The sequence below is a fragment of the Cervus elaphus genome, chromosome 11, assembly GCF_910594005.1.
Source record: "Cervus elaphus chromosome 11, mCerEla1.1, whole genome shotgun sequence".
Lineage (NCBI taxonomy): Eukaryota > Metazoa > Chordata > Mammalia > Artiodactyla > Cervidae > Cervus > Cervus elaphus.
The window spans coordinates 74,399,673-74,427,525 of NC_057825.1; the positions used below are offsets into that span (position 1 = coordinate 74,399,673).

Genomic DNA, 27,853 nt, shown 5'->3' on the forward strand with positions numbered 1-27,853 from the left:
ACGAGGCACAGCAGACCCAAGTGAAATCCCAGGCCCTGTGGGGCAGGCAGGGGCTCTGATGAGAAAACACACGCTCGAACACCATGTAAGGGTCTAGCTGTTCCAAGTCAGTGCTGTCCCCACAGAAAAGAAAAAAGAGGGGCAGGTCCACAATGGACCATGAAGGACTGGTCGGGAAGCCCCAACCAAACTGGAGCAGGAGGGACTGTGAGAGGCCACCCAGACCACTGGCTACAGATCTCTCCTCTGAACCTGTTCTCGCAGTGATTGGGGCTGACAGATACATGTTGCCTCCTACTCAGGGGCTCACAGTGACAAGAGCTTAGGCCTGGGGTCAGACGGGATGTGAATTCCAACTCTGCCACTTCCCAGCTGGTGCCAGGGCAGGGGACTTGGCTTCTCTGAGCTGCAATTCTTACGCTGCCAAATGAGGATAACAGTCCTACCTAAAACACTGGCTGACAGGGCGCGACAACGTAGGAAAAATGTCCTGCTGGGCATGGAACACATTTGAAAATGCGCATTTCCCTCTTCAAGCCCCCAAAGCCCAGGCAGCTAATGAACAGGTTAAGAACCTTCCTTCCAGTCCAGGCGCTCAGGCTTAGCGGTTGTCAGCTCTTTGAGACACTATCCACACCAGGGCCTCATCCTCCCAGGAACCTCAGTGTCTTTTTCCAAAAGTCTTGCTCTTGACCAAACCTCAGACCTACATCTCCAATGCTCCTGGAGGGGTCTACAGTACACAGGTCAGCTGGGGGCTCTGGCCCCTGGCATGCCTGACCTCTGCCTGGTCTCCACCTGGTCTCTGCACTACTGCCAGGTCCAGAGTTCTCGAATGGGGACTTCCTTCTGTGGAAAGGTCATGGAAAGTAAAGGAGGAAGCTAAGGTCACTGTGACCGCTGGCTCAGCTTGCCCATGCCCCCCACCCCAAGGCTGCTCCAGCAGCATGATCCTGTAGGATCCTGACACCCAGCCCTCACTGTTTGAGCAGCCAGACATGCTTTGGGCAGGATGGCCCGAGGGCCTCAGAAACCCAGGCAGGCAGGACTAGCTTAGAGTCCATTTGGAGACCCTCAACCCCCTGAGGTTACCAAGATCTGGGGACCCCAAGGACACGGGGTACCAGGCTCCACTGGCCTGGCCTAGCCATCTCTCCCGGAGGACAGATGCCATTCATCAGAGGTGACTGAATAATTAAAGATACTAAAAAATGCATCACGGAAGGTTTATCAGGAACTGGACGGGCAAGGGAAGTACTGGTTCTCCAACTGAGGCTAAAAATAAACTGGTCTCAGATATCTTTGAGTCCACGCTCCAGGGAGCACCAGAGCGGACTGATGTTTCTGGAGACAGTGGTGGAGAGGTAGCGAGTGCCTGCTCTAGGACCTGGGAGTTGGGAAGCGGGGACAAGTGGCATGGGGGGGCTGGAAAGACAGCTCCCTGAAGAGAAGACCAGGGGCCAGAAGTTGACACCGACCTGTAAAACCAACCACCACGCTGGTGGACAAGGCTCTAAGTGCCCGCTTCCAAATGGGACAGGGGAACAGGATACTTAGAGCCACACGGGGCTGCTTTAACTAGGTCAGAGTGGGTCCTGAAGCTGAACTGTGCAGGCGCGGCCAGCTCCCAGCTCCTGAGCTCAGCAGAGCCGCAGCGCCTCAGGTGTCAGACGGGGCCAACGGCACCCTCCTCGTCAGCTGCAGGGCTGGCCCGCGCCCATGGAACACGGCAGCACTCTCGTCAGCCGGGCTGCCCATCGCCCAACCGCGAGCAGCCACCACCCAGAGGGCTCTGCGGACTCCCCTCTGCCAGGCTAGCGCCCAGCCTCGGTCCCGCTGGCTTGTCTGCAGTCCCTGAGTGGCCCAGTGTCCACACTCACCAGACCGAGGCCACCGAGAGGCCCTGCTTCACACAGAGCACCAGCCTGAGGGGCCCATGTGAGAGCAGAGACTCTGAGGGGCCTGGGGGGATGGGAACCTCCACTTTTTTCTGAGAGGCAACAGCTGGGTGGGTGACTGCCTGACCTCACTCAGTCCCCGCACAGACCTTTCGGCACCAACAGCTCAGCTCAGAGAAGGAAGGCAGGTTGGCCTGGAGGGTCTTGGGGATCGAGGTGGTCGGCGGATAGGAGGCCCCAGAGGCCGAGCCTGGCGGCGGCGTCCACACAGTCAGGGGAAGCTCTGTGTTACACAAGCTGCTCCACATGATAGTCTCTCTGCTCCCCTAGGCCCCTGGGGAAAGCTCAGTGGAAGGGGAGGACACAGACGTTCACTGAGGTCTCCTGTCAACTTCTCAGGAGACGGACGTGCTGCAGGGGGAGTGAGGGCAGAGAACAAGCCCTCCCTGTGTGCCCACCAGAGGTCAGGGGCTTTACCACAGTAACTGACTTAATCCTTGCCTGGGCCCTTTGAGGCGGAGTATGAAGGCACTTACATAACAGATAAGGAATAGAGGCTCAGAGAGGTCAAGTCACTTGCAAAGGGTCGCACAGCTGGTAAAAGCAGCGGGGCCAGGAGGAGATCAGCACCCCCAGAGACCTGGGTGTTAGGAACTGTGAGGACTCACCTGGCGGACGAGGGCCAGCTGCAGGGAGACATAGAGGATGACCTGGGGGTCGCCGGGCGCCAGCTGTTGGGCTCTGTATCGGGAAGGGAAGCAGTGAATCAGCCATCAAGGGTCGACAACCAGCGTGATGAGGGCCTCCAGTATGCCAGCCCTGTGCTGGGCGCTTTTAGCAGGGCCGAATGCTGGAGATTTTGCCCAGCCCCACCTTGGAGGGTGCCCCATGGGAGATGACGGCTGGGGTGGAAAGCCTAGGGGCAGCCCAGGCCGGGGCGGTGTGTGCCGAGAGGGCTGGCTGTGGCTGAGGTGGGGGACACCTAGGAGAGTGGGACTAGAGGGAAGCCCCTCTCCTCCGGGCAGCTGTTGGCCTGGCTGGGGCATGTACAGAGCCTGCAGCCTGCCCTGTCCACGTGGGACAGTGAAGACTCCAGAGGATGGAGGGGCTGGATGGCCTCTCTGGGCCGGAAGTCTTGGCAGTGAAGAGCCGGTGGGGGAAAGAAGGAACTATCCCTTGATCCTGGAGCTCAGAGGGAGTTGGCCAGGATGGGACTCTCCTTCCTCCCTGGGTTTAAGAACAACCTGCCCCAGAGGGGAGTTGGATGTTCCTAGGAAGCTAGCACAAGGAGTCTGGGGCAGGCCCCGACCCAGCGCCTGCCATCTGTGCTCAGAGGGAGCAGGGCTCAGAGGGAAGAGCCCTACAACGGCCAGAGGAAGGAGGGAGAGGAATGCTCAGGAAGGGCCAGGCTGTGGTGGAGAGGAACTCACAGGAGGGGCCTGGGCTAAGGGCTTCTCTGCCTCTCCCCACCCCCAAACCCAACACTCCCTCCCAGACTCTGGGCTCCCAGGAAAGCTCTCTGAGGGCTGGGGGAGGGAGCCTCACAGCTCTCAGGCTGGGGAGGGGCTGGGAGGAGGCAAATCCCCTTTTTGAGCCCCTGCTACTTGTAGATTACTGTGCAAAGTGCTTTCCTGCTTTATCTCATGTCCCCTGAACTCGGAAGCAGGAGAGCGGAGCCTGGGGGCAGCTCCCCCAGTACAGAAATGCTCAACCGACCACCCAACCCCAAAGGCCTGTCCCCGATTCCTGTGTGAACTCTCGGAGCCTCAGTTTGCTGGTCAACAAAATGGAGACAGAAACCTCCGCTCTGTCACACCAGAGGGTCCCCGGAGAGAGCATGAGAAGCCACCTCATGCAACGCTGCCCTCCGGCGTCCTCACCTCTCCAGCGTCTGCAGTGCTTTCCGGTGCAGTTCATCTTGCTTGGATTTCAGAGTCGCTGCAGGAGACAGGACAGAGACAGAGCCGTGAGGGGCTGCTGGAGGGGGGCCAACCCAGCCCTGCCCCACCCGGGGCATGGAGCTCTGCGGGGAGAGGCCCCACCGGGACCCTGTCTGGCAAATGCTCCAGACTAGTGCCCTGGTTACCAGGGGAAGGGGTGCAGGTGTCCCCCTGGCCCCAGCCTCCTGACATGCACACTCCTTGGTACAACAGGTCCTTCTTACCCGTTTGCCTTCCTTGCTGCATGGGCCACCTTGATCCTTCCAAAGGCCCGAGCTTCTGGAGAAAAGTTACACCTCTGTCCTGGCATGTGCCACCCTAGGCTTCCTTACTCATGAGGCTTCTTCTTTTCTAACCATTTTAACAAATTTCAAGTGGACGACTCAGTGGCATTAAGTACATTCACTGTGTCTTACAACCATCACCACCATCCATCCCCAGAATATCTTATCATCCCTAACAGTGTCTGCACCCACTGGACATGACCTCCTCTTCTGAGGGCCCACCAGAACCCTCTATTGCACTTTGACCACGAGGCTTCTTGCTTTAACCCAAACCAGACACGTCCCTGGTAAATTAAATCAGCTTTAAGTGCAGTAGGATGGGCATTTGAGGCCTCAGCTACACACTGAACCCCCTGAGAAGCTTTAAAATGACGGTCACAGGCTCCAGCCAGACTAGGTCAGGATGCTGCTGGCAGCACCAGGCATGGATAGATGTCAGGGATCCCAAGCTCATAGAGCAGCCCTGCTTCTAGAGAATTAAAGGCACATGGAGGGTCTTTGGGCTCTGACCAAGGGACTGATGACTCCCTCACTTGACCAGTGTGTGGGGACCCCAGGGTTCCCTATCAGAGCCTCACTGACACCTCGAAGTGACCACTGTCACTCAAGAACAAAGAGCTGGCACTGAACCAGGATCTTACCCCTCCTCCTCCCTTCCTTGTGCAAGTACCAGCTGTTCCTGCCTCTCGCTGTGTGGGCATCTGAAGCCCGCTTCCAGGATGCCGCTTCTGGCATTAGGGGAGTGCGGGGGGCTGATGACTATTCTGGGTTTGGCCTGGGTGGGGACCTATCGCTCCCTTTCCCTCAGGCTGCAAGGATACAGAAGTAGGTGGAGCTGGTGGGGTTGGGGCGGGAATGCAGGCTCCAGGTGGCAGGAGGGGAACCTAGGCACCAAGCTCAAGTCAAGTATTTAGTAAGTGCTTGCTGTATATGCAGCTCTGTGCCATGCATCAGGGGGATTTAAAAGACCCCAAAAGATGGCAGAGGTGCTGCAGGTAAAGGTGGACCAGAACGAACACACTGTGGGCTCAGGGCTGGCGGCACAAATGCCACAGGATTTCCAGGGGCAGAGATCCGATGGGGCTGGGCCTTGAAAGGAGAAAGAATCAGGTTCATGAAGAGGGTGTATCTGAGGCTGGCGAAGTTGCAGCAAAAGCAGAAATGAACTGGGGTGTGTGTGTGTGCTCACACACTCGTGCACATCAGTGTGTGAGTGTCTGCGTCTGCACATGTGTGTGTTTTTATGTACGTGTGCACACCTATCTAGAAGAGTCAATGGAGGTGTGTTGTGGGGTGGACACTGATGGGACAAAAGGCCTGGGAGGCCATTAGGAGGCCCGAGTCACCCTGAGCAGAGGTTCCCGGGTCCTGACACTCACCATCGGTGGCCTGCAGGCTGTAGGTGAGACCCAGTGCCAGGTAGCCCTTGGAGAGGAAGTCCCCGGCTTCTTCCCCAAGATGGATAACCATCATGGCAAAGCGCTCTGCCTCCTCCAGCTGCAAAGAAGAGGCAAAGGTCACTGGGGAGGGCAGCTATTCAGAGGCACCCAGCTTGGGACCCTCAGAACTGCAATTCCTCACACCTGACCAGAGAGGCCCAGGTGCTTTTCAGAGGCCACCCAGCCACTGAATGGAAAGATAGTGTTTCCTCCACCTGTGACAACCTGGACCTTTTCCTCCATCCAGGGGCCTGTGTTCCAGGTCATGGGATGCTACCTTTCACAGGGAAAGTCTGCCTTGCTCCAGAGACCCCAGCTCCCCACAGCTGCTCTGAGAGCCCGGACCGTCTGTGGCAGCCTCTTTCCTCACGTGGCCCCCATGTCTGTCCCTGCCCTGCTCATCAGCAGAGACAGGGGGGCTGGGAGCAGGCGGTGGTAGGGGGGACAGGCAGGGATTGGGGACCAGGCCCTGGGATAGCCCACCCCGCTGAGCAGGCAGGCCGCCACGCCTTCTCCGGCTGTGAGCTCGCTACCCGACACCAGGCGCTCTAACTTTTCAGGGGAAAAAGGCCTGGGGTTGTTTTTGTCCTGGGAGCAGGAGGGACTGTTCCCGCTGGAAAGGGACCAACTGGCACAGGTCACGTGTACACACATCACACACCACATGTGACACGGACAGAGGGGCAGACAAGGCGGCCCTCACGAGCCCTCTGGGGCACCCACAGAGCAGGCAGGCCAGTTGCAAGGCAGGGCACAGCTGGGGGCCTCCAGTGGGCCCACTCACAGGCCGCCCAGAGGCCCCCTCCCTTCACCCATCCCTGGCATGTCATCTGCCCACAAGGCTGGTATAGCCGTGTCACCAAGAATGACTGGTACCGCCCTCAGCAAGGAGATTCATACCCACAGCCCCACTGCCTCCCAGAGGTCAGGGTCCCTTGTGGGGGGCTCCCCTCCACCACCCAGAGGGGCCCACAAAGTTAAGCCAGGTTCTGACACCCCAGCCAGTGTGCCTGTCCCTGCCCAGGTCCACCCCACTCGGCAGGAGAGGGACAGCTCTGCGCATCTTGCCATCTGACTGCAGGCCACAGCTGGGGGCCTGGGAGGCTCTCCTTCCCTGGGTTTTAGGGGAGCCTGAGAGATAGGCCACTAGCTGTGGAGAGGCGAGCCGGGCTGAGTCCACCTTGAGGGTACAGCTGCGGGGAGCTAGGTGCAAGAGAAGGCTGACGGAGCAGAGAACCCACGGAACAGAGGAGTTAAAAACTTCCGAAGTACAAGAGAGATAGAGTGGGTGAGCTGAGTGCCCAGAGAGCAATGGGGGGGCTGGCTCCTAGTAGCCTGGCCGTGAGCCCTGACAAACGCTGACAAGGGCAGCTCTCCGTGCCCCATGTGGTTGAGCTCAAGCCACTGACCTGGGCAGTGGACTGCCTCCAGGTTGGCAGGCTGGTCACTGAAAGGACACGGAAGCTGAGAGCTGGGCCTATAACACCCTCAGGCCTGAGGTCTCGGGGTTCAGGGGAGGCAGGCAGCTTAGGAAACATCACGGCTGCCTGCTGCCCAGTCTTGATTGCCGGGAGGACTGAGGGCAGTGGATGCAGAGATCTGTCTCCTGGAGCATGTGGCCCAGCAGGATGCAGGAGAGCTGCGGGGCCTGAAGGGAGAGCCAGGCTGAGCACCGGGCGAGCCCCCCAACATCCCCGGAGAAGGGAATGGCAACCCACTCCAGTCTTCTTGCCTGGAGAATCCCACGGACAGAGGAGCCTGGTGGGCTACAGTCCATGGGGTCGCAAAGAGTCAGATGACTGAGCAACTATCACTCACTCAAGCCCCCCGACACAGGCTTGGCCCCTGATAGATATGGGACCTCAAGCAAGTCACCTCCTCTTCTTTCTGTGCCCCAACGGTCCTCATCTGCAAAATTAGGAGCTAGCACCAACCCCTCCCCAACTCTTAACCGCTCCTCCCTACAAATCTCCTCGGGGGCTCTATGCTGGGCTTGGCTGGGGAGGTGCAAAGTCACAGGCACAGGATGTTTGTATGAAACACACAAGGAATCTCTAACGAGGGAGGACCCCATGGGGCAGGGTGGCTCTTAATTAAGGCTCCATTGTGTGGTGCTGGCCTGGGGCCATGGAAAATCCAAGAGGGGGAAACAGCCTGGCAGGGGTTGTCCTAGGAGGCCTCGTGGCAAAGGGGACAGAAAGCACCAAGGGAAGGGTTAAGTGAGCAAATAGCATCTTGCCTCCACTTAAATATGCCCAATGCTGGTGCGGTTTGTCCCCTACACTGTCCTCAGGCATCACTATGCCCCATTCAAATGGGAGCGAGCTTTTTTATAAATCACCAAGTGAAAGTGAAAGTCGCTTAATTGTGTCCAACTCTCTGCGATCCCATAGACTATACAGTCCATGGAATTCTCCAGGCCAGAATACTGGAGTGGGTAGCCTTCCCATCTCCAGGGGATCTTCCCAACCCAGGGATCGAACCCAGGTCTCCTGCATACAAATTATAAATAGAACTCGGAAACCTCCTGCACTCCATGTATATACACTCTTCTCATGGCCATGTCCTTCTCCTAGGCAAATGCCAACTTCTATCTCCCGCAACCCACGCAGAGAGGGTGCCAGGAATGAAGCTCAGCAATTACTGGCATACAGGGAAAAGTTACTCTGCAATTCATGTATATCACATTCTGGATTAACAGGGCTCACCAGCCTTTAGTTTCAAAAAGTGACAACATACATCCTTAGTTTTCCAACTTGTGGTCCACTCTGACTCCAGGTTAGTAGCCATCCTTGGCCAGTACTTGCCAGCCTTGCCCACATAGTTTAAAATGGTCTCTGAGCATGGTGTCAGCATCTGTCTCAAATCAAACCCACAAGGCTTCAGTGTACCACTTTCTCACGTGGCCGACAGCACTTTTGATCTCTATTACCTACCACAAAAGTTTTTTGCATGTGGAGTCAAAGCGATGATTATGAATGAAGAGAAATACTAGTAATTTTATTCAATATGATAATATACAGTATTAATATATTTATTCATGGGTACTTTAACTAGCCAAAGGGGAAAATGCTGTCGTATTAAAAATCAACAAAATCCCCAAAATAGATGTATTTTAAATATAAAATAAAATACATAATGCACAATTCCCCTTCATCTAAGACAGGAGTAGGAATCCTAAAACCCTTGAGAATATGGTTGTCCCACCTTTGTCTTTAACTGTGATGAAGTGAAGTGAAAGTGAAACTCGCTCAGTGGTGTCCGACTCTCTGTGACCCCATGGACTATACAGTCTGTGGAATTCTCCAAGCCAGAATACTGGAGTGGGTAGCCTTTCCCTTCTCCAGCAGATCTTCCTGACCCAGGAATTGAACCAAGGTCTCCTGCATTACAGGCAGATTCTTTACCAACAGGGAAACCCTTGAGTGTGATAAACCCACCCAAATCCAGAATCACTCCATGCCCCTGAGTAAGTTTTCCATGCAAAGATCAGGACAGCCTAGCAGTTAAGAACACAAGCATTAGGGCCAGGCTTCCTGAACTCAAATCCTGGCTTGGCTATTTACTGTGTGGCCTTAGGCAAGTTGCTGCACTCTGCTATGACCCATTTCCTTCTTCTGTAACATGGGGATAACAGGTTTGGGTCTCAGGATTGTGGGGAGGACTGAATGATGAAATAACGACACAACAAATGCTCAGAGCAATGCTTGAAGAAACCTAAACCACTGCTATTAGCTATGATATTAGATCTAGAATTAGCTTAATTTTCCAGTATTCTTTTAAGTCCAGAATTTTTTTAAGTGGCAGGTGCCATCTGGGTAGAGTCTGTGTCCCCTACAGCTACATGGACTCACTGACAAGTTAGGAAGTGGCATCAAAGACCTTCCTGGAACCCAGAGGGGGGACACCACAATCTGCCTTCTGTCTCTGGTGTGACCCTTAATCACAGAAAAGGAGTGACTCTACACAAGGACAACAGGGTCTCCTTGCAGTCAGCTGGGCCAGGTCGGTCCACCTCTCTGACCCCTCCCCCACCCACGGTCTGCAACACACATACATGTAACCACCCACCTAGCCATGTCACAGTACTCACCTCCACTGTGGGTAATACTCTCAGATATTTTCTGTGCTATTCCCTGCCTGTTCCTTTTATAAAAGGGTTCTATTTCATAACCCAGTAGTAGGTCTCGATCGATGACGTGAAAAGCAAATTGCTGACTGAGCCGCCCAGAGCCTGCCCATGTACAACCACCCAGCCATCTGATACCTCACCTGCCCTTCCCAAACCCCACATGCCTCCTCCTGTGGCCTCCACAGTGAGCAGCTCATGGCTCTAGAGTTGTGGCCCCTGCTTCAGTAAGATCTGCTCAGGTAACAGCACTGTGCCCTCCTTGCTCATCAAAATACTTCTAGGGTGAGGGGTTTCCAAAGCTTTCAACCATTCTCCTGCACTGCTTTAAAAAAAAAAAAATTGTTTTTGGCTGCACGGGGTCTTTGTTGCTTCAAGAGGGCTTCTCATTGTGGTGGCTTCTCTTGTGGAACACAGGCTCTAGAGCACTGTCTCAATAGCTGTGCGCATGGGCTTATCTGCTCTGTGGCACGTGGGATCTTCCCAGACCAGGGATCAAACTCCTGTCCCCTGCATTGGCAGCCAGATTCTTAACCACTAGACCACCAGGGAAGTCCCGCTGCACTGCTTTTTAACACCTCTTTTAGCTGTAACTCTGCCACGAAACCCAGGAGGCGATCCCCCCCCCATCCTCCCTTGCAATTCCAGAGCAGCTGGGTGCCCACTGGAGCGTCACAGCATGGTGGCCAGCTGACAGAAGGGTTTTTCACAGCTGAGGTTCAGAGGTGCAGGGCACTTAGGAGACCCATCTGAGCTCACCCCGCTAGTAAGTGGGAGAACTTTTTCTAAGTTTTCAACTCAGGTCTTCTGAGTCTATATCTAGGTCTTTCAGAGTGGCTCGATCATGCCTGCCTTCTGTGGGTCTTCACTTTTCTCCTCTGTGACCCTTTGGGGAAAAGGATGTAAGGAAGGATGCAGCATTTTGATCCTTTGCTTTCGCTGTCTGTAAGTAAGGAAAGTGTTCCCGTGCTTTTCCAAGTTCCTGCCTATCTCCAGTTCTCCTAATTCAGTCAGGCTCCCGGCTTGTACACTCCGCTCCTGCTCGGGCTGCCTGGCTCGTCTCGCAGGCGCCAAACTGGTTGTACCCCTTCCTCCTGCCCAGGGAACCAGAGAAAGGTCATTTCTGAGCCCGCAAAGCTCTGTTTAAGCAGCACCTCCTGTTTGTCGTTAGTCGCTTCCCACAGGGCCCAGGACCTGTTGTCATCTGCTCTCCCCCAAAACACGTTTTCTTCCTGGAAGGAACAGGTACTCTTCCTCATCTCCACAAACTCCAGGCAGGACAGCTGGCATTCTTTCTGGACTCCAAAACACTTAATCCATCTTCCCGGCCCTCCTACCCCTAAATCTCAAAAAACAAAGGCAAAAGCACAAAGGCGAGGCTGATAGTTTGAAGGGGCCATCACAGGGATGGTTACCATTGACCAGGCACCTCGCACGTGCTGAGCAGGGACACCGCTCAGCTCTGGGGGTCACAGCCACCCTGAAAGGGTAGATGCAACTATCTCCAGGTTACTGACAAGGCACCGGGAGGGTAAACTACCTACCCAGAGTCACACAGCTACCAAGTGGGAGGCCAGGGATCCGAACCCTATCCCCTCAGCCTCCAAAGCCTGCCCTCTTTCCACTACCCCATCCACCCGCTTAGGGGAAGAGGCTGAGCCTCTTTAAAAAAACAAGCCTGGCTTGCTTTTCCGTTCCACAACCTCCTCTCCGTCCATGTGTGACACACACACACACACCCATCCCCCAGTCGCCTAGAAAGGTTTTAATCTTTTTAATTAAATGACTCTGAACTAATTTTGTTTGCAGGGATAGGAAAAAATATTTACAGTTCCTCTTTCTCCTGCCTCAAATAACCGGCCGGGGACCCCGGCAAGACACTGCCGCACTGAGGCAGGGGGCCGCCCCGCTGCTCTCAGCAGGTCAGAGCCTGGACACGCACCCTCCTCCACTCAGAATAAACGGCGGGACCAGGGCTCTCAACCCTGGGTCACACAGGTCCCTCTGCGCAGGCCCCTCCTCACCCACTCTCACTTGGGCAATCTTGCTCTCAGACCCAGCCCGGAGTGTCCCACACTGGCCCTGGGCACAGGGACATTAGCTCCAGGCATAAGGACAGGACACGGGGATGGCAGGCGCTCCACCTCTGGGCACATAGCCACCTAGTCCGCTTTCACCCAGCACAACTCATTTTTCCAAGTCCCAGTTTCAGCCTCCCTTCCTGCAACCTGGGCCAAACTGTCCACCCCCAGATCTCCATCCCCTGCTCATGGGGCTTGGCTGGGCCTGCTGGGGGCTGACGTGAGTCAGAAGAGACATGAAGGCAGGAGACGGAGGTGACGTCAGACGCCTTTCAGGATCTGTGCTTGCCACCAGCACCAGCGCCCCTCTGCCTGCCTGTCAGACCCATTCTTCCTGCTCATAGCCTTGAGGACAGAGAGCGTGGGCCGTCCTTCCCCTGGCCTCCTAGGAGAACGGGCTGCCCCTAGCCACCCACAGCCTGCTCTCGGCCCAGCACCAAGCCAGGGAGCAGGGAGGCCCGTGAACCAAATGTAGACTTCCCACACCTGTTCCTCCCGGCCAGCTGGGGCCAAAGTCAATCTATATTTCTGAACACCTACTGTGTGCAGGGTTCTTTGTGGGGGCAAAGGGCTGAGGATATGAGACCCAGTATGTGAAGAAGCTTCCTGTTTAGATGGAAAGGTAAGTACAAGACAGAATTCCTTGCCAAGTAGGATCCATCCAATCAGCACCCAGCAGCAACTCTGGGCTGCAGTTTCAAGTAAGAGGAGAGAGAGTGCCTGCCTTCAAGAAACACATGCAACAGGAAACGCAATGTATCATGCTACGTGTGCAAGGCAGGTACACATGGGGCTTTAGGGAAGGTAAGAGAAAATGAGGTTCCAGAGCAAGGAAGGCTGCCAGGAGCCCACCCCAGCCCCACAGCAGGATCATGCTCTAGCCTGGACCTGACTTAAACCTTAGTTCAAACCAGCCCCCAAACCCAAATATGTTTCTCAGCCGAGGTTAAACGGCTCACTCTCCTCCCTAATTCGGATGTCAAGTCTGAATGCTGAAGTTTCCTTTTGGGCTTTTCTATTTATGTTGTCATTGATTACTTTGCTCCCAACTCATCTGATTTCAATTTGGACTGATTGGATCCTAATTTTATTACCATGTAATCTGAATGCACATAATTACTGTCATTATACTGCTGAGGGAAACAGCTCCTCCGCGTCGGGAAGACCTAAATTTAGGGCTTCCTGGCAAGGGCGGCACTGCCTGGGTGGACCCACAGCCGCCTCAGAGCCTGCAGCTCCTGGGAGCACAGATGCCCTCCCCACCCACCCTTGGCGAGGTGGATATTTGGACTTCGTCCTAGGGATGCACTTGAGGCCCCTCTCTGGAGCCTTGGGAACACACAGGGCTGTGAGCTAGTGGTCAGCGAGCCCACCCTCTGCATCCTCTGGCTCACACGACCACCCGCCGCTGCTATGCTCAGCCTGGCTCCTCACTCTGCTGGCACTCACACACCACCCAGAGGGGACCCTATCCTCCAGGGTGGAAGATGCCAACAGTCTCCCGAAAAACACTTGGGGGACAGGCAATTTTCCCCGTAACCATGAGGCTGAGGAAAGCAAGCTGGGATGAAAGGGACCACCTCTGAGCCCCATCCAAGGCCCCCTCCTCCTGGAGGCCTCCCTGACCTGTCCAACCCTCTCCTGCCTCTACATCATTTACACCACACGACAGTGAAACTCTTACCCCCTCATCACGCTGCCTCCTCCAAATGCTGAGAGCCTATTGCGGATCAGTCTTACGGGACACCATAAAGCCTGGGGCCAAAAGACATGCTTTCTCCTCCCAGATCTCCCACAGTCGGGTGGGGCCAAGGCAGGGCCATACTTGACGTCATACATGGGGACCCGAGGACCAGGGAACAGATGGAAAGGTCCTGCTCCCCAGCCTCCCACCCCCAATCCGAGGGAGCAGTCCCTGCAGCAGAGCCAGGATGAGGCCCACTGGGTGGCGAGGCAGGAGCCCCTCTGAGAGGGTCCTCAGTACCCTTAGTGGGAAGGGTTAGAATGCAAAATCTCCCTCCCCAGAGCTGGAGGGGTTGGAGAGGCTGCTAACTCTGAAGCACCTGCCGGAGGCACCTGGAACCTAGCCCCTGCTGCCCTGGAACAAGCTGGGCACCCAACAGCAAGGGCAGGCAGGGGTGTCAGGACATCAGGAAGGGGAGGGACATGTATGGGAGAAGCTCCCCCTTGGGGAGACACTGGGCCAATGAAGGAACTAGGCTTATTGAGCTTGAAGAGAGATGTAGGTGGGGCTGAAAGCCAACACGTGGGAGAGACGCTGCACTGTTCTAGTTGCTGAAGAGGGCGGAAACAGGACGGCCTGGACGTAGGAGGCTGATGTGGGCCTGTGGAAGCCAGGAACGTGGGCAAAGGCGCTCCCAGTGAGAGCAGACAGCTGGGCAGAGGTGCCGCAGCAAGATCCCCCAGGCCGAGAGCAGCAGCCAGGGAGCCAGGGCGAGGGGAGCAGCAGGCGAGGCCTGGCGCTCTGGGTTCCCGGGCCAGGGCTCCTTCCCTACTCCCCCTGCTGACGTCCTAGAGGGAAAGAAGCTGTGGACAGAGGGCGAACGCTGAGCTCATCTTTAGTTCAGCCGCCTCAGCAGAGAGTGCTAAGCAGGCAGCTGAGCACAAGGCAGGGCCTGGGTGGAGTCCCGAGGGAAGGAGGTGGCTGACAGAGGGACCACCCCCCATCCAGCCCAGGGCTGGTTCCGATGCAGAACGGCCGGCTAGCCCAGGTAACTTCAAGGTCCTGCTCACTTCCCCTGTGCTGGGCAGGTGGGGGGCACCCTGTCTTCCGACCCCACATTTGGCTCCCTGGAGACAGTCAAGGCTGAAGCACAAACCTGACACCATCCTGAGTTGGGGGATGAAGGCTGGAGTTTTCAGAAGTCATTCCCCACTCCCCCACCCCTTCCACACACAGCAAGACCACCCACCTGCCCCTACCCTCCTGCAGGAAGCTGCCAGGACCTGGGCCCTGCCACCGGGATCACTCACCCAATGCAGGGACCCGATGCAGACCTTGGCGGCCATCAGGGGCACGGTGGGGTCCGAGGGCCGCAGCTTCACACACTCCCTCAGCAGTGACACAGCGTAGGATGACTGCAGGAAAAAGGGCGGCGACACGGTCACTCACAGCCCTGGGTTGCAGCAGACTGGGTGTTTCATGCCTTCAGCGGGGGCACCTCCCAAATGGCCAGCCCCTGCCCTGCACCCCTTTCCACCCAAGCCAGGAAGAGGCCCACTGGAAGGAGTCCAGGCGGCAGTGGCAGGCAAGTCCCCCCCAGTCTGTTTCCTCATCTGGAAAATGGAGGCTGTGACCTTTGCCAGAGGTGATGTAACAAGAACTAAGGAGAAAAAATAGGGAAACTCTTCAAAAGGAATTCACATGTGAACCACAGGAATTTTAGAGGTAGAAGGAAACTCTCTCAAATCTCTGAGTTCAAAACTCTGTTTACAGTGATAAGAAGCGGACAAATTCACATGGGGACTGGCGGGAGCAAAAAGGCTCAGAGAAGAAGCAGGAAAGCAGCCATGGAGACGGGGCCACAGACACGCTGAGGATGGCCAAGTGTGGAGGGTCCGCAAAACCCAGCCCACAGGCCAAATGTGGCCCTCTACCTGCTTCTACAAATAAAGTTTTATTGGAACTCGGCCACACCCATTCAGATGAGTATTGCCTACAGCTGCTCTCATGATGCAAAGGCAGAGTGGAATAGTTCCCATGAAGATTGTTTGACCTACAAAGTCAAAAATGTTTACTCTCTGACCCTTTATAGAAAGTCTGCTGACCTCTGTTCTAAGTGCTTTATAAATATGAAGTCATTTATTTTTCACAACTCTCTTAGGAGGTAGGTTGCTATTGAAACCGTGTAACTCAGATTAGGACTTGAACCTATGGTCTTTTAACTGAGATCACACACCTGGTCTCAGGACTTAATACAGCTCAGGTTCTTGATGTCTCATCACGGAAAGAATTCAGTGACAGAAACAAAGTGATAGGTAAGAAGTGGATTTATTTATGGAGAAACACACTTCACAGACAGAGTGTGGGTCAGAAGAGAGAGCGCCCTTGAAATATGGCACGGTTAGTTTTTAACAGGCTGGGTAACTCTATAGGCTAATGAGTGGGAGGATTATTTCAACTATTTCGTCACATCCTAAAGGCTGTCCCTGCCCCCTTCCCTCCTGTTTCACTCTGTCCCTATTTACAGATGAAGAAACTGAAATGCAGAGAAGTGGTGTGTTTGAAGCCACACTGACTATAAATGGCTGAGCTGGGGTTTGAAGAGTTTGACTTTAAGCTTGTAACCACTGCCCTATCCTGCCTACCTTGGCCAGAGAGGAGGCTTCCGTCTCCCTCCTATACACACACGTGCATGCACGCGTGCACATGTGTGTATCTATAATTCCCACAAGCTGGGCCCTACTGCTGGCCCAGCTCGCCACCATTAGCTGATGGCTAATCCACCAGCTTCATCCTCCCTGGCTACTCCAGAGGCCCCGTGAGGGACATGGGGACTCTGGAAGGCTCTCTGTCCGCAGCACAGCATGGAGACTAGTGGACGCAGACCTGGGGCCCCACTGGTCTGTGTCCACCCTGGACCCCCGCCTTTCTCTACCCGCCTTTCCTTTCCCCGCAGAGAAAGGAGAGCTTTTTTCAGCCCAGACGTGACAGACTTCCTGGGCTCTGGGCTCAGGCTTATTAGGCCAACATCAGGTGTCTCAAACTCGGGTCTGCTCCGTGTCAAGCATGGACTGGGAGTTGTGGGGTCCCTGCTGGATAGGGCAAGAGACCCAGAAAAAAGCTGGATGGAGAGAACAAAGCCCCGCCCCATTGCTCTCTCAGGAAAGAAGAGGGTAAAAGACCAAGAGGGTGTTAGCATACGACCAGCTGGGAGACTGGGGGCCTGCGGGGCAGGGGGGTACTCGGTGTGGGCTGGGGCGAGAGAGGCCAGCGAAGGGCTGGCAGGAGGTGCCAGGCCATCCGCCTCTCCCGAGACCCTCTCCTCTGAAGGCTGCTCCCAGCCCCTCACTGTGGCCCCCTCTGCCCCACCCTGCAGCAAGCCTTGCCCTTTCCCTGGGTGCTGACCTCAGCATCCCTGAAACACAGACTTCTCTAACCCCGACCCTCCACGTCCCACCCCACCCAGACCAGGAAACACTGCTATTTAAGGAGCCATCTGAGGACTCCTCAGTCAGAACTGCAAGCTCTTTTTTTTTTTCTTTCTTTTTTTGTCATGCTGGTTACCTAGCAACGCAGCCGCTGAGGAGACCAAGAGAAGAAGCGACCTAAATCATGCCGGGGAACTCGTCCTCTCTTCCTGCAGGTGGAGGTGCCAGATATACTCATATCCGCCTGGCCTCACCTTCTGCACACAACCGCAGGGACAGAACCTGGATTCCCACCTTAGGCTCCTGGCAAAGGACAAGGTCTGGCCATTCTTCCCAGAGCCGCCTGGGCCAACCCAGCAGGCTGAGCCGGTGTGCAGGGCTCCTGAGGGGCGGGGATGGAGAGCCTGCATCCAGAGCAGTCTCCGGCTGCACTAACCCAGGTGTAGGTGTGACCCAGCCTGTGGGGCCTCACGCACGAGGCACTCACTGATCACTCCAACCTCCTGCCTGTAAGCCCATTCTTGTGTCTACCTTGCTGTTCTGGGAAGGAGCCAGGCCATGGGTGACATCAGCTCCCCGGATTCTGGGGTGTGCCAGGCTGCGTCTGAACCTCTCTGAGCTCTTTTCAGTAAGGGGGTTGAAGACCCTGTAATTCCCAGGTTAGTGTGACACTTTCTCCTGAAATGGGGGCCTTCCAGGAGCACCCCCAGAAATTAAAGCTAACTTCTGAGAGCAGTGCATTCTTCTGAGGAGGGGTCCTCAGCTTTCCTCAGCATCTCAAAGTGGTCCACGGCCCACAGAAGGGTGGAGGCCTAGCCCTGGGCCTCTCCTCCCAGACCATACTCAGACTAGAGGCTCTTTCTCTGTTTCCTCAAGGCATAAAGAAGCTCTCAGATGCCATCGTCAGCTACCTACCCAGGCTCCATACAAGCCCCAGCCCCCCTTTCTCCTCCCCTGGGCCTCAACCCATCTGTTCTGAGCTCCCTCTGACCCTCAACAAGACCCTACTGAACACACAGCCAGGATACATCATGTCATGACTTACAGGATGCTCTGTGAGGTGGCCAAGATGATGAGGGAAGGGGAAGAGGTTGGGAAGAAAAATGCTTGGCAAGGTAACAAGGGTGCAGAGAAGGCTCCTGCCTGATTCTTGGCTGTACTTCTCCAGCTCCTTCCCACCTGTCAGAAGAGGCACTTGCTCTTCCCCCTCTCCCCACCAGGACCTGGCGAGCACACCCTCCTTTCAGTGGGCGGGGGGGGGGGGGGGGTGCTGGCAAGCCCAGGAGGACCCTCCTTGGGGACGACTGCAGGGCTAGAACAGCAGGTGGCACAAATGGCTTAGGGGTGGCGGGGGAGGAATTCCCTCAGCCCCACAAATGGGCTCTGGGTGTTTATAGCTCTTGGAACGATCTGTGAGCTCAAGCCTCCTTACTTCCTGCATTCGTAGCATCCTCAGCCCCAACACCCTCAGCACCCAGCTCCGGAAAGGTTTTCCTTTCATGTCACTGCTGAGAATAGAGGCTTATGTAAGTGTGATTCTCATGGGAGGGAAAACCAGTGGGTGCAGGGACAGGGTTGGGGAGAGGGTGGTGGAGGGCAAACACAGCTCAGGAGACCTGGATAAGGTCAGCTCTGCTCCGGGCAGAACTCCTCCTGACCACCCCAGCCACGTCCAACTCGACGAGCTCCCAACTCACTTCCTTGGGAGAAGGGGGGTGCTCTGCTCTGCTCTACCCTTCAACCCCGCCCTCGTAGGGAAGTTCTGGATTTGCAAGGTCCTTCTTGCTGCTACACTCCCGGATGAGAAGAGATGCAGCCCCCAGTGGAACACCGTTCCCCTCGCTGGGAACCACGTCCATGCCTGTCTCAGGCAATCAGACCAGCCAGCTCACAGGCAGAAAAGCTGCAACGCCCCAGGCGTGCACATGTACTCAGAGAAAACCACTGACAGATTCACTCCTACACAGCTGGCCCCGTCATAACTCAGAGATAAGACACCAGGTTCACACAGGGGTCTGTGGGCAACCCTTTGTGCCCCTCCTGCCCTGGAGATTAACATCAGTTGCGGGACAATATTTCTGAATCATTGCCCCACCCTCTGCCAGCCTCCGGGAGGAACGAGTGGACAGTGGCGCCCCCAGCCCCACCTGAGCGGGAGTGTGCAGCCTCCAGCACGCCCTGGGCCTTACCTTCCCGCAGGCCACCATGGACAGGGCCACCTGGTACCAGAGGTGAAATTCTCCGAACGCAAACTTCATGGCTCGCTCCAGGCACTGCGAAGAGGGAGTTGGTCAATACTTTCCCTTCAGGGGTCCTCCCTCCCCTGGCCCACCCACACCGTTCCAGGGGAATCACTGCTCAAGCCGCTCCCACTGGAGGCGGCCAGAGCTCATACTTGGTTCCTGTCAGAGAACTCCGGGGGTAGCCTGTCTCTACCACCAGCATGCTGGGCATCCTTGCCCAAGTTTCTCACCCTCTCTGGCCCTTGGTTCCCACCACCCTATCATGGGAACACCACATAAGGGCGACAGTGAAAAGCGAATGAAATGAGATTTGTGAAAGCGCTTTCAAAATGTAAACACCCAATAAAAATAATAGTTGAAAAAAAAATAACAGTTGACAATTCTTCTCACTATTATGCCTGGCACCGTCCTCAGCTTTCTACATGGATGAACCCATTTACTCTTCCCAACAACTCACTGGGGCAGCTTCTCTAATTACCCCCATTTCACAGATGAAGAAGCTGAGACTTGATTGATTTGCCAGAGTTGCAGGGCCAGTAAGCAACAAACTTACTGACTCTGAAGCCCGTGTACAGAATGATGCCTGAACGCACAGGCTTCCTTCTGCTCTTCGCTACAACCATCAGGAAAAACCATTTGCTCCCTGGCCCTCTGACCGGGGCCACCCCGAGTCAGGGGCTATCTGTGAGACCTGACAGGAAGCCACAGAAGGTGGTTCCAGGTGACAGAGGCAGAGCCAGTGCATGCGGCCAGGATTCACCGTATGCCCGTCAGGCGGGCAGGGGACGGAGGGGATGGCACGGGGCCACACGCAGGCCCCTGCAGAGCTCAGTGGCCTGGGTCCCCCACGCTGACTCAACACAGCCCCTCGCACCTGGGCAGAACCACCTGGCCGGGCCTCGCCCTCCTCACTGTCGAACTTAAGAGACCACCTATCTCCTGATACTAAAGACGGTATCTTCTGAAAGCGCCTCCCGCGGTGCCTTAGTGTAAGCAAGGGCTCGGCAGGTGTCACTGCCTCTCCTCTCCGGAGCCCTCCCAAACACGTGGCCAGAGAATCTGCTGCTGAGAGGGCCACCTAAGCCCAGGGCCCTAGAGCCACCCTTGATCTCAGCCTGGATCTGAAAGCTCAAATCTGTGCACATGCCATTCACCCTGGGTCGGGGGGAGGGCGGGAGAGAGGGGCAGCTCTGTGCCCCTGGTCCTCACGTCCTGGAGCGGGACCACCCCTTGGGTCCAGCCCATGGAGCGCTGCCCCAGTAGGGTTTGCCCAATACAATGGGGGTGCTCATTCTAGAGGGGGTGGGAGGGGGATCCAGGCTCCCGACCACTCTCAGCTCAGAACCCCTCCAGAACACCAGCATCACCTCCAGGGGAAACGGAGGGGTGGATAATTATCCTCTCGGGCTTCTCCATACAACACCACGTGCTCTTCCAAAGGAAAAAACACAAAAACATTTGAAAAAACAGATACACCCTGCCAGTGAAGGGCAGCCCCTCTCTGCGCTGGGTCTCCCAAGAACACAGCCGGACCCCTTGGTGGTGGCAGGGGAGGGATGGTGGAGGGGGTTGTACCTCGGAGAGCATGACATACTGGCCCCGCCTGCCCAGCGTGATGCTCAGCAGGTCATAGATGGCCGCCGCATTCTGCAGGCTCACCGCCCGGTCCTGCTCCTGCTCTGGTGCCCGGCTCAGCACCACATCCCGAGTGGCCTGTGGGGAGACACGGTTTAGAAAAGAGCGAGAACAGAGAATCAACAGGTGTCTTTCTCTACAGGGCCCCTGCCTCTGAGGCCCAGTGACCTTCACCCTTTCGCTGCTGATTCAGGCCACACTCCTAGAGCCAGCCAGAGCCTTTCCCCACCACCACGACAGCAAGCAAACCCTCCACCTGTATCCCAGGCTGCGGTGATGGAGCAGTCCTGGGTCCCTGCCCCTGATTTTCAGGGCTTTATTCTGCAAGCTGTCCAACCTACAGAAAAGTCGCAAGAACAGTAATACAACGGCAGTAAGCCCAACCTGGTAACATGGACCACAGCGGCTTTGACTCTCTATAACAGTGGCAGTAGCAGCAATAGTAGTTATGGTGGTCAGTTAACGCAACTTGGACTTTCACCCCTAAATAGGACATTCTTTCTATAACCACAACAGAAATGCCAAATTCAGGAAATGGAGCACTGTTCCCTCTACCTCCTAAGAGCAGCTCATATTCAAATCTTGCCTCCAGTCCCACCGATGCCTTCATGAAGAGCCGTCATGCCAGGATCCAACCCAGGATCATGCTCTGCAGGTGGGCACCAGGTCTCTTGTGCCTCCTTTCACTGTTAAGAGTCCCGTGGCCCTCCTCCGTCTCCAGGACACTGGCATTGTTGAGGGTACAGGCCAGCTGTCCTCTGGGACAGTCCTTGTGTGTGTGTGTAATCGCCCACTCACAGGACAACCTTCAGATAACACTGGAAACTGACAAGATTGGGGGGTGGCTGTGTGTCTTGACTCACAGGCCTAGAGTTTGGGCGGAGGCCCCTCCGCGCCCTTTTCCTCTGAAGGTGCCCCCAAGTTCCTCCAATAAAGACCCCATACCTCCTTCCCATCACCCCCGTGTCTGGCCCAGACCCTGTCCCTGACTTCCCACTACAGAACTCTCCTCTATCCTTCTCAGGAAACTCCCCACAACCCAAGGTCTCTGTGCTTGGCATCTGGCACCCAGGAGTCCAGTAGCTCAGAGTTGCCGGGGGCTGCTCAGGGAGGGGAGAGGCAAGAGAAAACATGCCTTAGGAGTGGGCGAGTCTGCACAATCTGAAGGGGGCACTCTGTAAACCCAAGCTTGAAATCCCCCCATCAGGAACTGGGGACCCACCTGTTCTGTGGCCCCACTCCCTCTTGTACACTCGCATCCTGGGGACAGCGCTCAGGAGAAGCTAAACAGGGGTCATGGGGATCCTGACAGGGCAGTGGGCAGGCCGGGGATGCTCTGGGCCCCCCGTGTCTCCTCCAATCATAAACACAAACACACACACATACACATACTCTCTCTCTCTCTCTCTGAGGGCTGTGCCTGAGCTGAAGCAAAGCTGTGTTCTGGGCAGACGCTCCCAGCGTCCTGCCACCTCTTGCCTCCTCCCCACCCCCATGAAAGGCTGAACCCCCTTTCGTGAGTCGGGACTCACTCTCCTCTACTACCCCACAAAGGACCTCAGACCCAGGGACTTCACCTCTTTGATAGGATAAAAAAGACCTCCTGACCCTTAAAACCCAGATCCTGCTGGTCAGGTTCAAACGAGGTATCCACAGGTGGTGCTCACAACTTCCTTCCATGCAAGACTACTATCGCCTCCTCCAGGGCAGGGGCTGGGGCTGCCAAGGGTGATGGCTACAGAAGCAGAAGCTCAACAGTCTTTGGATTACAGTTTCTGGACATGTCCCACCGTGCAGGCTTGACGTGCCTTCCCACAGAGGCTTCTAGAAGCCAAAACGCCTATAAGACCCAAGGATGTGACTCACTCGTGGGGGCTTGTCAGTAAGGCAGCCCAATGGCCTTGATTGGGCTGCTCCTCCAGGCACAGCAGGCCAGGGCTGCCCACCACCCCGAAGGGCATGGACTGCCCCAGGAGAGGGTGCTGGGGATGGAAGAAGATCCCCAGAAAGGCTGAGCCCCAGTGCCAGCCTGGTAAACAAGAGCCACTCAGATGCCAAAGGGTTAAGGGAGAGGAGTGGAGAGAGGGAAAGTGCCAGAGAAATCCCCCTCCTTCCCAGTGAAATCCACCCACACAGGCACTAACAGGAAGAGAAGAGATTCTAAGGAGAGCCTTGGCAGCAGCTATTTCACCAAGGAACACAAAACCCACTCTGTGCCCAGCCATGGACCTGCCCACTCCTCCACCTCCAGCAACTCCCCAGCTCTTGGCCACCCAGGGTGGGGGCTGCCTCTATGGTGGGACGGGGCCCGGAGGCTTGGGACTGAGAGGAGGGGAGACCCAGTCCCTGCCCTCAGGGAGGGGCTATGGAAAGGACGCAGCAGCAGTACCCTGTGGCCACAGCGAGTGGACTTGACCCAGAACTCTGCGGGGAGGGGGTCCTCATGGAAAGGGGGCAGGGCAGGTGGCCAGCAGGGGTGGCCTTCCTGCAGGATGCATCCAGGATCGAGGACCCAGTCTGCTGTAGGGGACGGTAAGCAGTAAGCTGTGCTTGGCCTGTCCCTCCAGGAGCACCTGCCAGGCCCCCACTCCAACCCACCCTCCTTTCTGTGGCTGCCAAGAAGCCCTGTGCCGCTGGCCAGCCTTTCTCCACTAGCTCCCAGGTCCTTCCCTGCAGCTCCCTCCCCTCACCAAGGCCCATCTATGTTCCCCTGTCCACCTGGGTGCCTTCTGGCCCCTCAAACTCAGTTTGGGGATCCCTTCCTTCCGCTGCTCTCCCTGACTTGTCTTGCCAGGGGAGGTTGCCCACCCCACATCCTCTCCCAACCCTAGGCACACACCCAGGCCCCACATGCCCCCCTCGCTCATTAGTTCTCGGGGCAGGAATGCATCTCGCTCATCTCTAGCCTCCCAGCCCCAGCAGAGGCCCGCACATAGCACTCTCAAGTGACATCTGAAACAGAAAGATTCTGGCCCTCATGTGGAAACTTCCTCCTGTTGCCCTAGACCTTGACCTTTAAGAGAACAGTGTCTCTGAATGTGTGTGGCTGGTAGGAGGAAGGCGTGGACTCCTAAGCTCTGGGCAAGCATTAGGTCAGAAGGACAGGAACGGATGAGGGAACCACGGTAGCATCTCCTCTGTCTGAGGACAGGGAGACAGTGGGAAAGGCATCTTCTTAGGGGTCCTCAGGACTTGGCACCTGTGCCCAGAGGGAAGCGTGGGTCCCCAAAGGAAACCCAAAGCAGAAGTTTGCAAGCGGTTGCTATGGTTTTGAGGCAGGGCTGCGGCTGAAACGCTCACGGGTTTGCAGGGCAGCTGGGTAGTCTGTGTATGTAACCATGGCAACAGGGTGGGGGGGAGAAACAGAAAAGAAAAAAAGGAAGCCACAGTTCGGGGGGCAGCGGGGTGGGGGGCGGGGTGCACTGGTGACAGGGTAAGAATTCACGTGCAGCTCAGGGGCCAGAGCAGGCCTCAGTGCACAGGGCCTCGACCTTCCGGGGTCTTGACGTCCCCACCCCAGGGTGCCCTAGCTACCCTACTCCCTCCTCCTCCACTGAGCTCACTCCTACAGGCCACAACTCTGCTCCCAGCTCCATCAGCTGCCTGCCTCACCCTCGGCCCCCTCACATACTTCCCTTCCACCATTTAAATGTCCTCACAAGGACATCCTCCACGTCAGATGCAGTGACAGTCATGAACTGTATGGAAACTAAATGTTCTTCTCATCACCCCACTCCTTACCAGTCTGGGATAATGACAGGCTATTCTCCTCTGTTTTCCCCTGCAAAACCTTCAGTCTCCTCCACTTTGGGGGGTGCCCTGCTCTTGTTTAATTCATGCACTTAATCCCAAGCAGGGTTCATCACCTGTCCCAGCTCCTAGCCTTGGATCTTCTGCTCTGCTGTCCTTCCAAGGGGTAGTCTCCCCAGACCAAGCAGGTCAGAAGAGGAAAAGTCAAAGAAACGTGCTCTGCCCCACCCCTCCATCATCCAGTGTGACCTACGGTGGCCTTTGGACACGTACCCATGAAGCAAACATCACGCCTTAAGAAAACGCCACAAGGGCATGTCTTCTGCCCGAGATGGACCAGCAGCGTGACACCTAAGGCAGAATGGTTCTTGCTCAAACAGCCATCCCTCGTGTGGGTGCCACGCATTTTAGGAGCTGAATTATCGCTGCCATGATCTCGTACTAACCCCATGGAGGGGCGGGATGAAAGTGCTGGTGTTCCCTTTACCGACGGGAACTTGCGCGAGGAACTTTGCTAACTCGTGCGAGGTCTCCAGGAGTTAAGGCTGAACCTCCGATGGCCAGTCCAGGACAAGCTTCTACTGCCCTAAGTACCTGCAGCCCTATGGGCTTCTCGGCCAGCCCTGGTCCCCAACCTCTGTTGGCTGCAGGGCCATAGACAGCCCTGACCACAGACAGCCCTAACAGCCCCATTTCTCCTCTGATCCTGGACACAAGCAGGGGAAAAGGAACTAACTTGTGGAGAACTTTATAAGTATTATCACATAATGCTGACAATGACCATCCCCTATTCTACTGTCTTTTTTTAACCGATGAGAAAACTGAGGTTCAGAGGGACCGAGGAGGATACTCAAGGCATACAGATAGGGGGTTTAGGACCCAGATTAGAACCTAGACATTCTGACTGTATCCCAACTCTTCCCCTGCCTCCAGGTGTCTCAGGAAGTATCCGCCAGCCCAGCCCACACCCTCAGAGGCCCTGGGGTGGCTCTGCTTGGAAAGCACCAAAGCAAAACATGAGGCTGGGCTTCTCAATCAGGTCTCAGGGGCTGCTTCTCAGCAGAGAAAAAGCTCCCTGGACCACGTCAGCCCTGTTCTCAGGGACAGCCTCTTGGCTAGCCAAGGACCCCACCTCGAGGCCTGCTGTTCAGCCCCCACACCCATCACCCTAGAAAGGAGTCTCCCAGTGGCATTTGTGCCTGTCCCTCCCTGGAGGACGCGGTCATGTTCTGCTTGGGCTGCGCTCCCCACCAGCAGACATCATTACCACTGGCTCGCGAGCCGCCAGCCCACAGAACTGAGAAATAACACGTTCTGTGGCACGTCTCATCTACACAGTGATCCTGGCCAGGCCCCTCTCAGCCCGCATGCTCCTGAGGCAGAAACTTTCCTGCCAGCGAGGGTGCGAGGCTCTCCCACCTCCACTGCCTTGAGCATTCTGAGCTGGCAGTGGCAACAGGCCCTTTCCCCTCACAGCCTGCAGCACACAGGGTCTCATGTCCCAGCCAAGCAGGTGCCCAAAGCTGGAACAATCTGTGCTCATCTGCAGAGTTCCAAATGGAATCAAGTCTGGGAAGCACTTTTTAAAACAACAACAACAAAATAAACGGTATCCTCAAACCAGTTTATCATCCAACCAGACCTGAACCTAAATGTTTTCTAAAATTACTGAGTTAGAACCAGGTATCTGTCAGGATAAAACGAAAACATGTTGACCACCCACAATGTACCAGGCACCCTGGTGTTCATTTTGTACTTCATCCATCCAATGGAGAAAGAGACCTTATCAGTCCCATTTTACAGATGAGAAAACAAGAGAATCAAAGAGGTAAGAAACCTGTCCAGGCTACAAAGGCTGTGAGTGGCCAATTCAAGATTCAAATGGCTTGGCTGCCTGCCATTGGGCATGGATGGCAGTTAGCCTCAGTCAGGATCCCAGGTCCCAGGGACTTACCCACCCACCCACCCTCTCTCAACGCAAGCCTTTGTGTTCCTTCTGTTCTCAGGAGCCTGACACCAGCAGCTACTTCTCCCCTGGCTGAATGAAACAGGGGCTTGAGAATTTCAGTCTGCTACAACACATTTTCATGCCTGAGATCAAGATTTTAGAAATGACAGAGTCCTATCCCCTCTGGTTACCCAGTGAGAAAATCAGGCTGATTTTGACATGTGGGTTTTTCAAAAACCAGAATATGCATTTGAGGTTCAGCAGACTGAGCTAATTCCTTCTGATTGGGGGGCCAGGCCCTCCTCCGAGTCCCTAGATGCATCTTCCACTAGGTAGGAGGACATCTGGGACAAGGGCTGTGATTTAACTTGTCATCATTCTGTCTCCAGTGCTGAGCACGCCTGCCACATCATCGCTGCTCAGAAAAGACTGGATGGATGGAGAGTGGGTAGGTGGATGGATGGGTAGGTGGGTGGGCATTTTTAAATACCCTTTTGGACCCCCAAATTCAAATCTGAGTACAAAATACAAGTCTCCTTTAGCCAGTTGTAACTCATGTCCTATGCATTTCTATGATAGCATTTGTAAGGTTTCTGTTTACCTCTTGCAAGACAAGGGCTCCCCTGTTCATTCTGATCGCACTCAGCCTGCCACAAAAACCATACCTACATTACCAGCCCTGCACTCAGAGAGAGAATACTCCTCTGAGTTCCAGACCACAAAATAGGGGCCGAGGAAATCTGCAAACACCCTTTCCTGGAGCAGCTGCGCCGGGGACCTGGAGGTGGAGCGCTGCGATGACTCTGCCTCTGGGGCCGGTTGTGCTGGAGTAACTGTTGCTATAGCGTAGTGAATCCTGTAGGGATTGGGATAACCCAAGGAGCAGGCAAGGCAGCCATCTGCTTCTAGAAGTGTCTCCCGATCGCCTCCAGCCAAACCCAGCCAGCATTAAAGGGAGATGAGGAAAACCCTGCTGGTACATGGAGACCAGGCTGAGCCTCAGGTGGTCAGTTGAGGGGTCTGAGCAGGAGCCTGGCAGAGGTGCCCACACCTGATGGAGAATGTGACCTGTGGGGAAGGAGGGGGTACATCTAGGGCAGGTGAGAAGTCAGGGGCGGTCTGGTCACTCTGAGAAACCACTCGGAGCCACAGTGGCCAGGTCCTGATCCCCAGGTGGGAAACCCTCAGATGAGACATCAAAGCTACTTCCATCACCAACACCCTCCTCCAGGTGTCTGAAGCTTCTAGATGTGTGACAGGCTGGGTGTGAGGAGGAGGAAACCAACCAGCCTCGAAGAGGGCCTCCTCCCAGCCACAGTGCACTCAGCGTCTGAGCACGTCCTCTGCTGCGCATGCCTCAGGGAATTCCCACCACATCCCCACCAAGTCGCACG

General features: G+C 55.7%; 1 protein-coding gene across 4 annotated transcripts in view; it reads right to left on the reverse strand.

Moving 5' to 3' along the window:
- The window catches only part of TTC7A (tetratricopeptide repeat domain 7A), a 119,791-nt gene that overhangs the window by 42,139 nt on the left and 49,799 nt on the right, over positions 1-27,853 (reverse strand). For all 4 annotated transcript variants that reach the window (XM_043918081.1, XM_043918084.1, XM_043918083.1 and 1 more), the window contains 6 exons: positions 20,702-20,839; positions 19,073-19,156; positions 14,766-14,870; positions 5,502-5,619; positions 3,779-3,836; positions 2,567-2,639 (listed from right to left, as the gene is read on the reverse strand). In XM_043918081.1, coding sequence (XP_043774016.1) covers positions 2,567-2,639; positions 3,779-3,836; positions 5,502-5,619; positions 14,766-14,870; positions 19,073-19,156; positions 20,702-20,839 — 576 coding nt within the window. The remainder of the gene's footprint in view (positions 1-2,566; positions 2,640-3,778; positions 3,837-5,501; positions 5,620-14,765; positions 14,871-19,072; positions 19,157-20,701; positions 20,840-27,853) is intronic.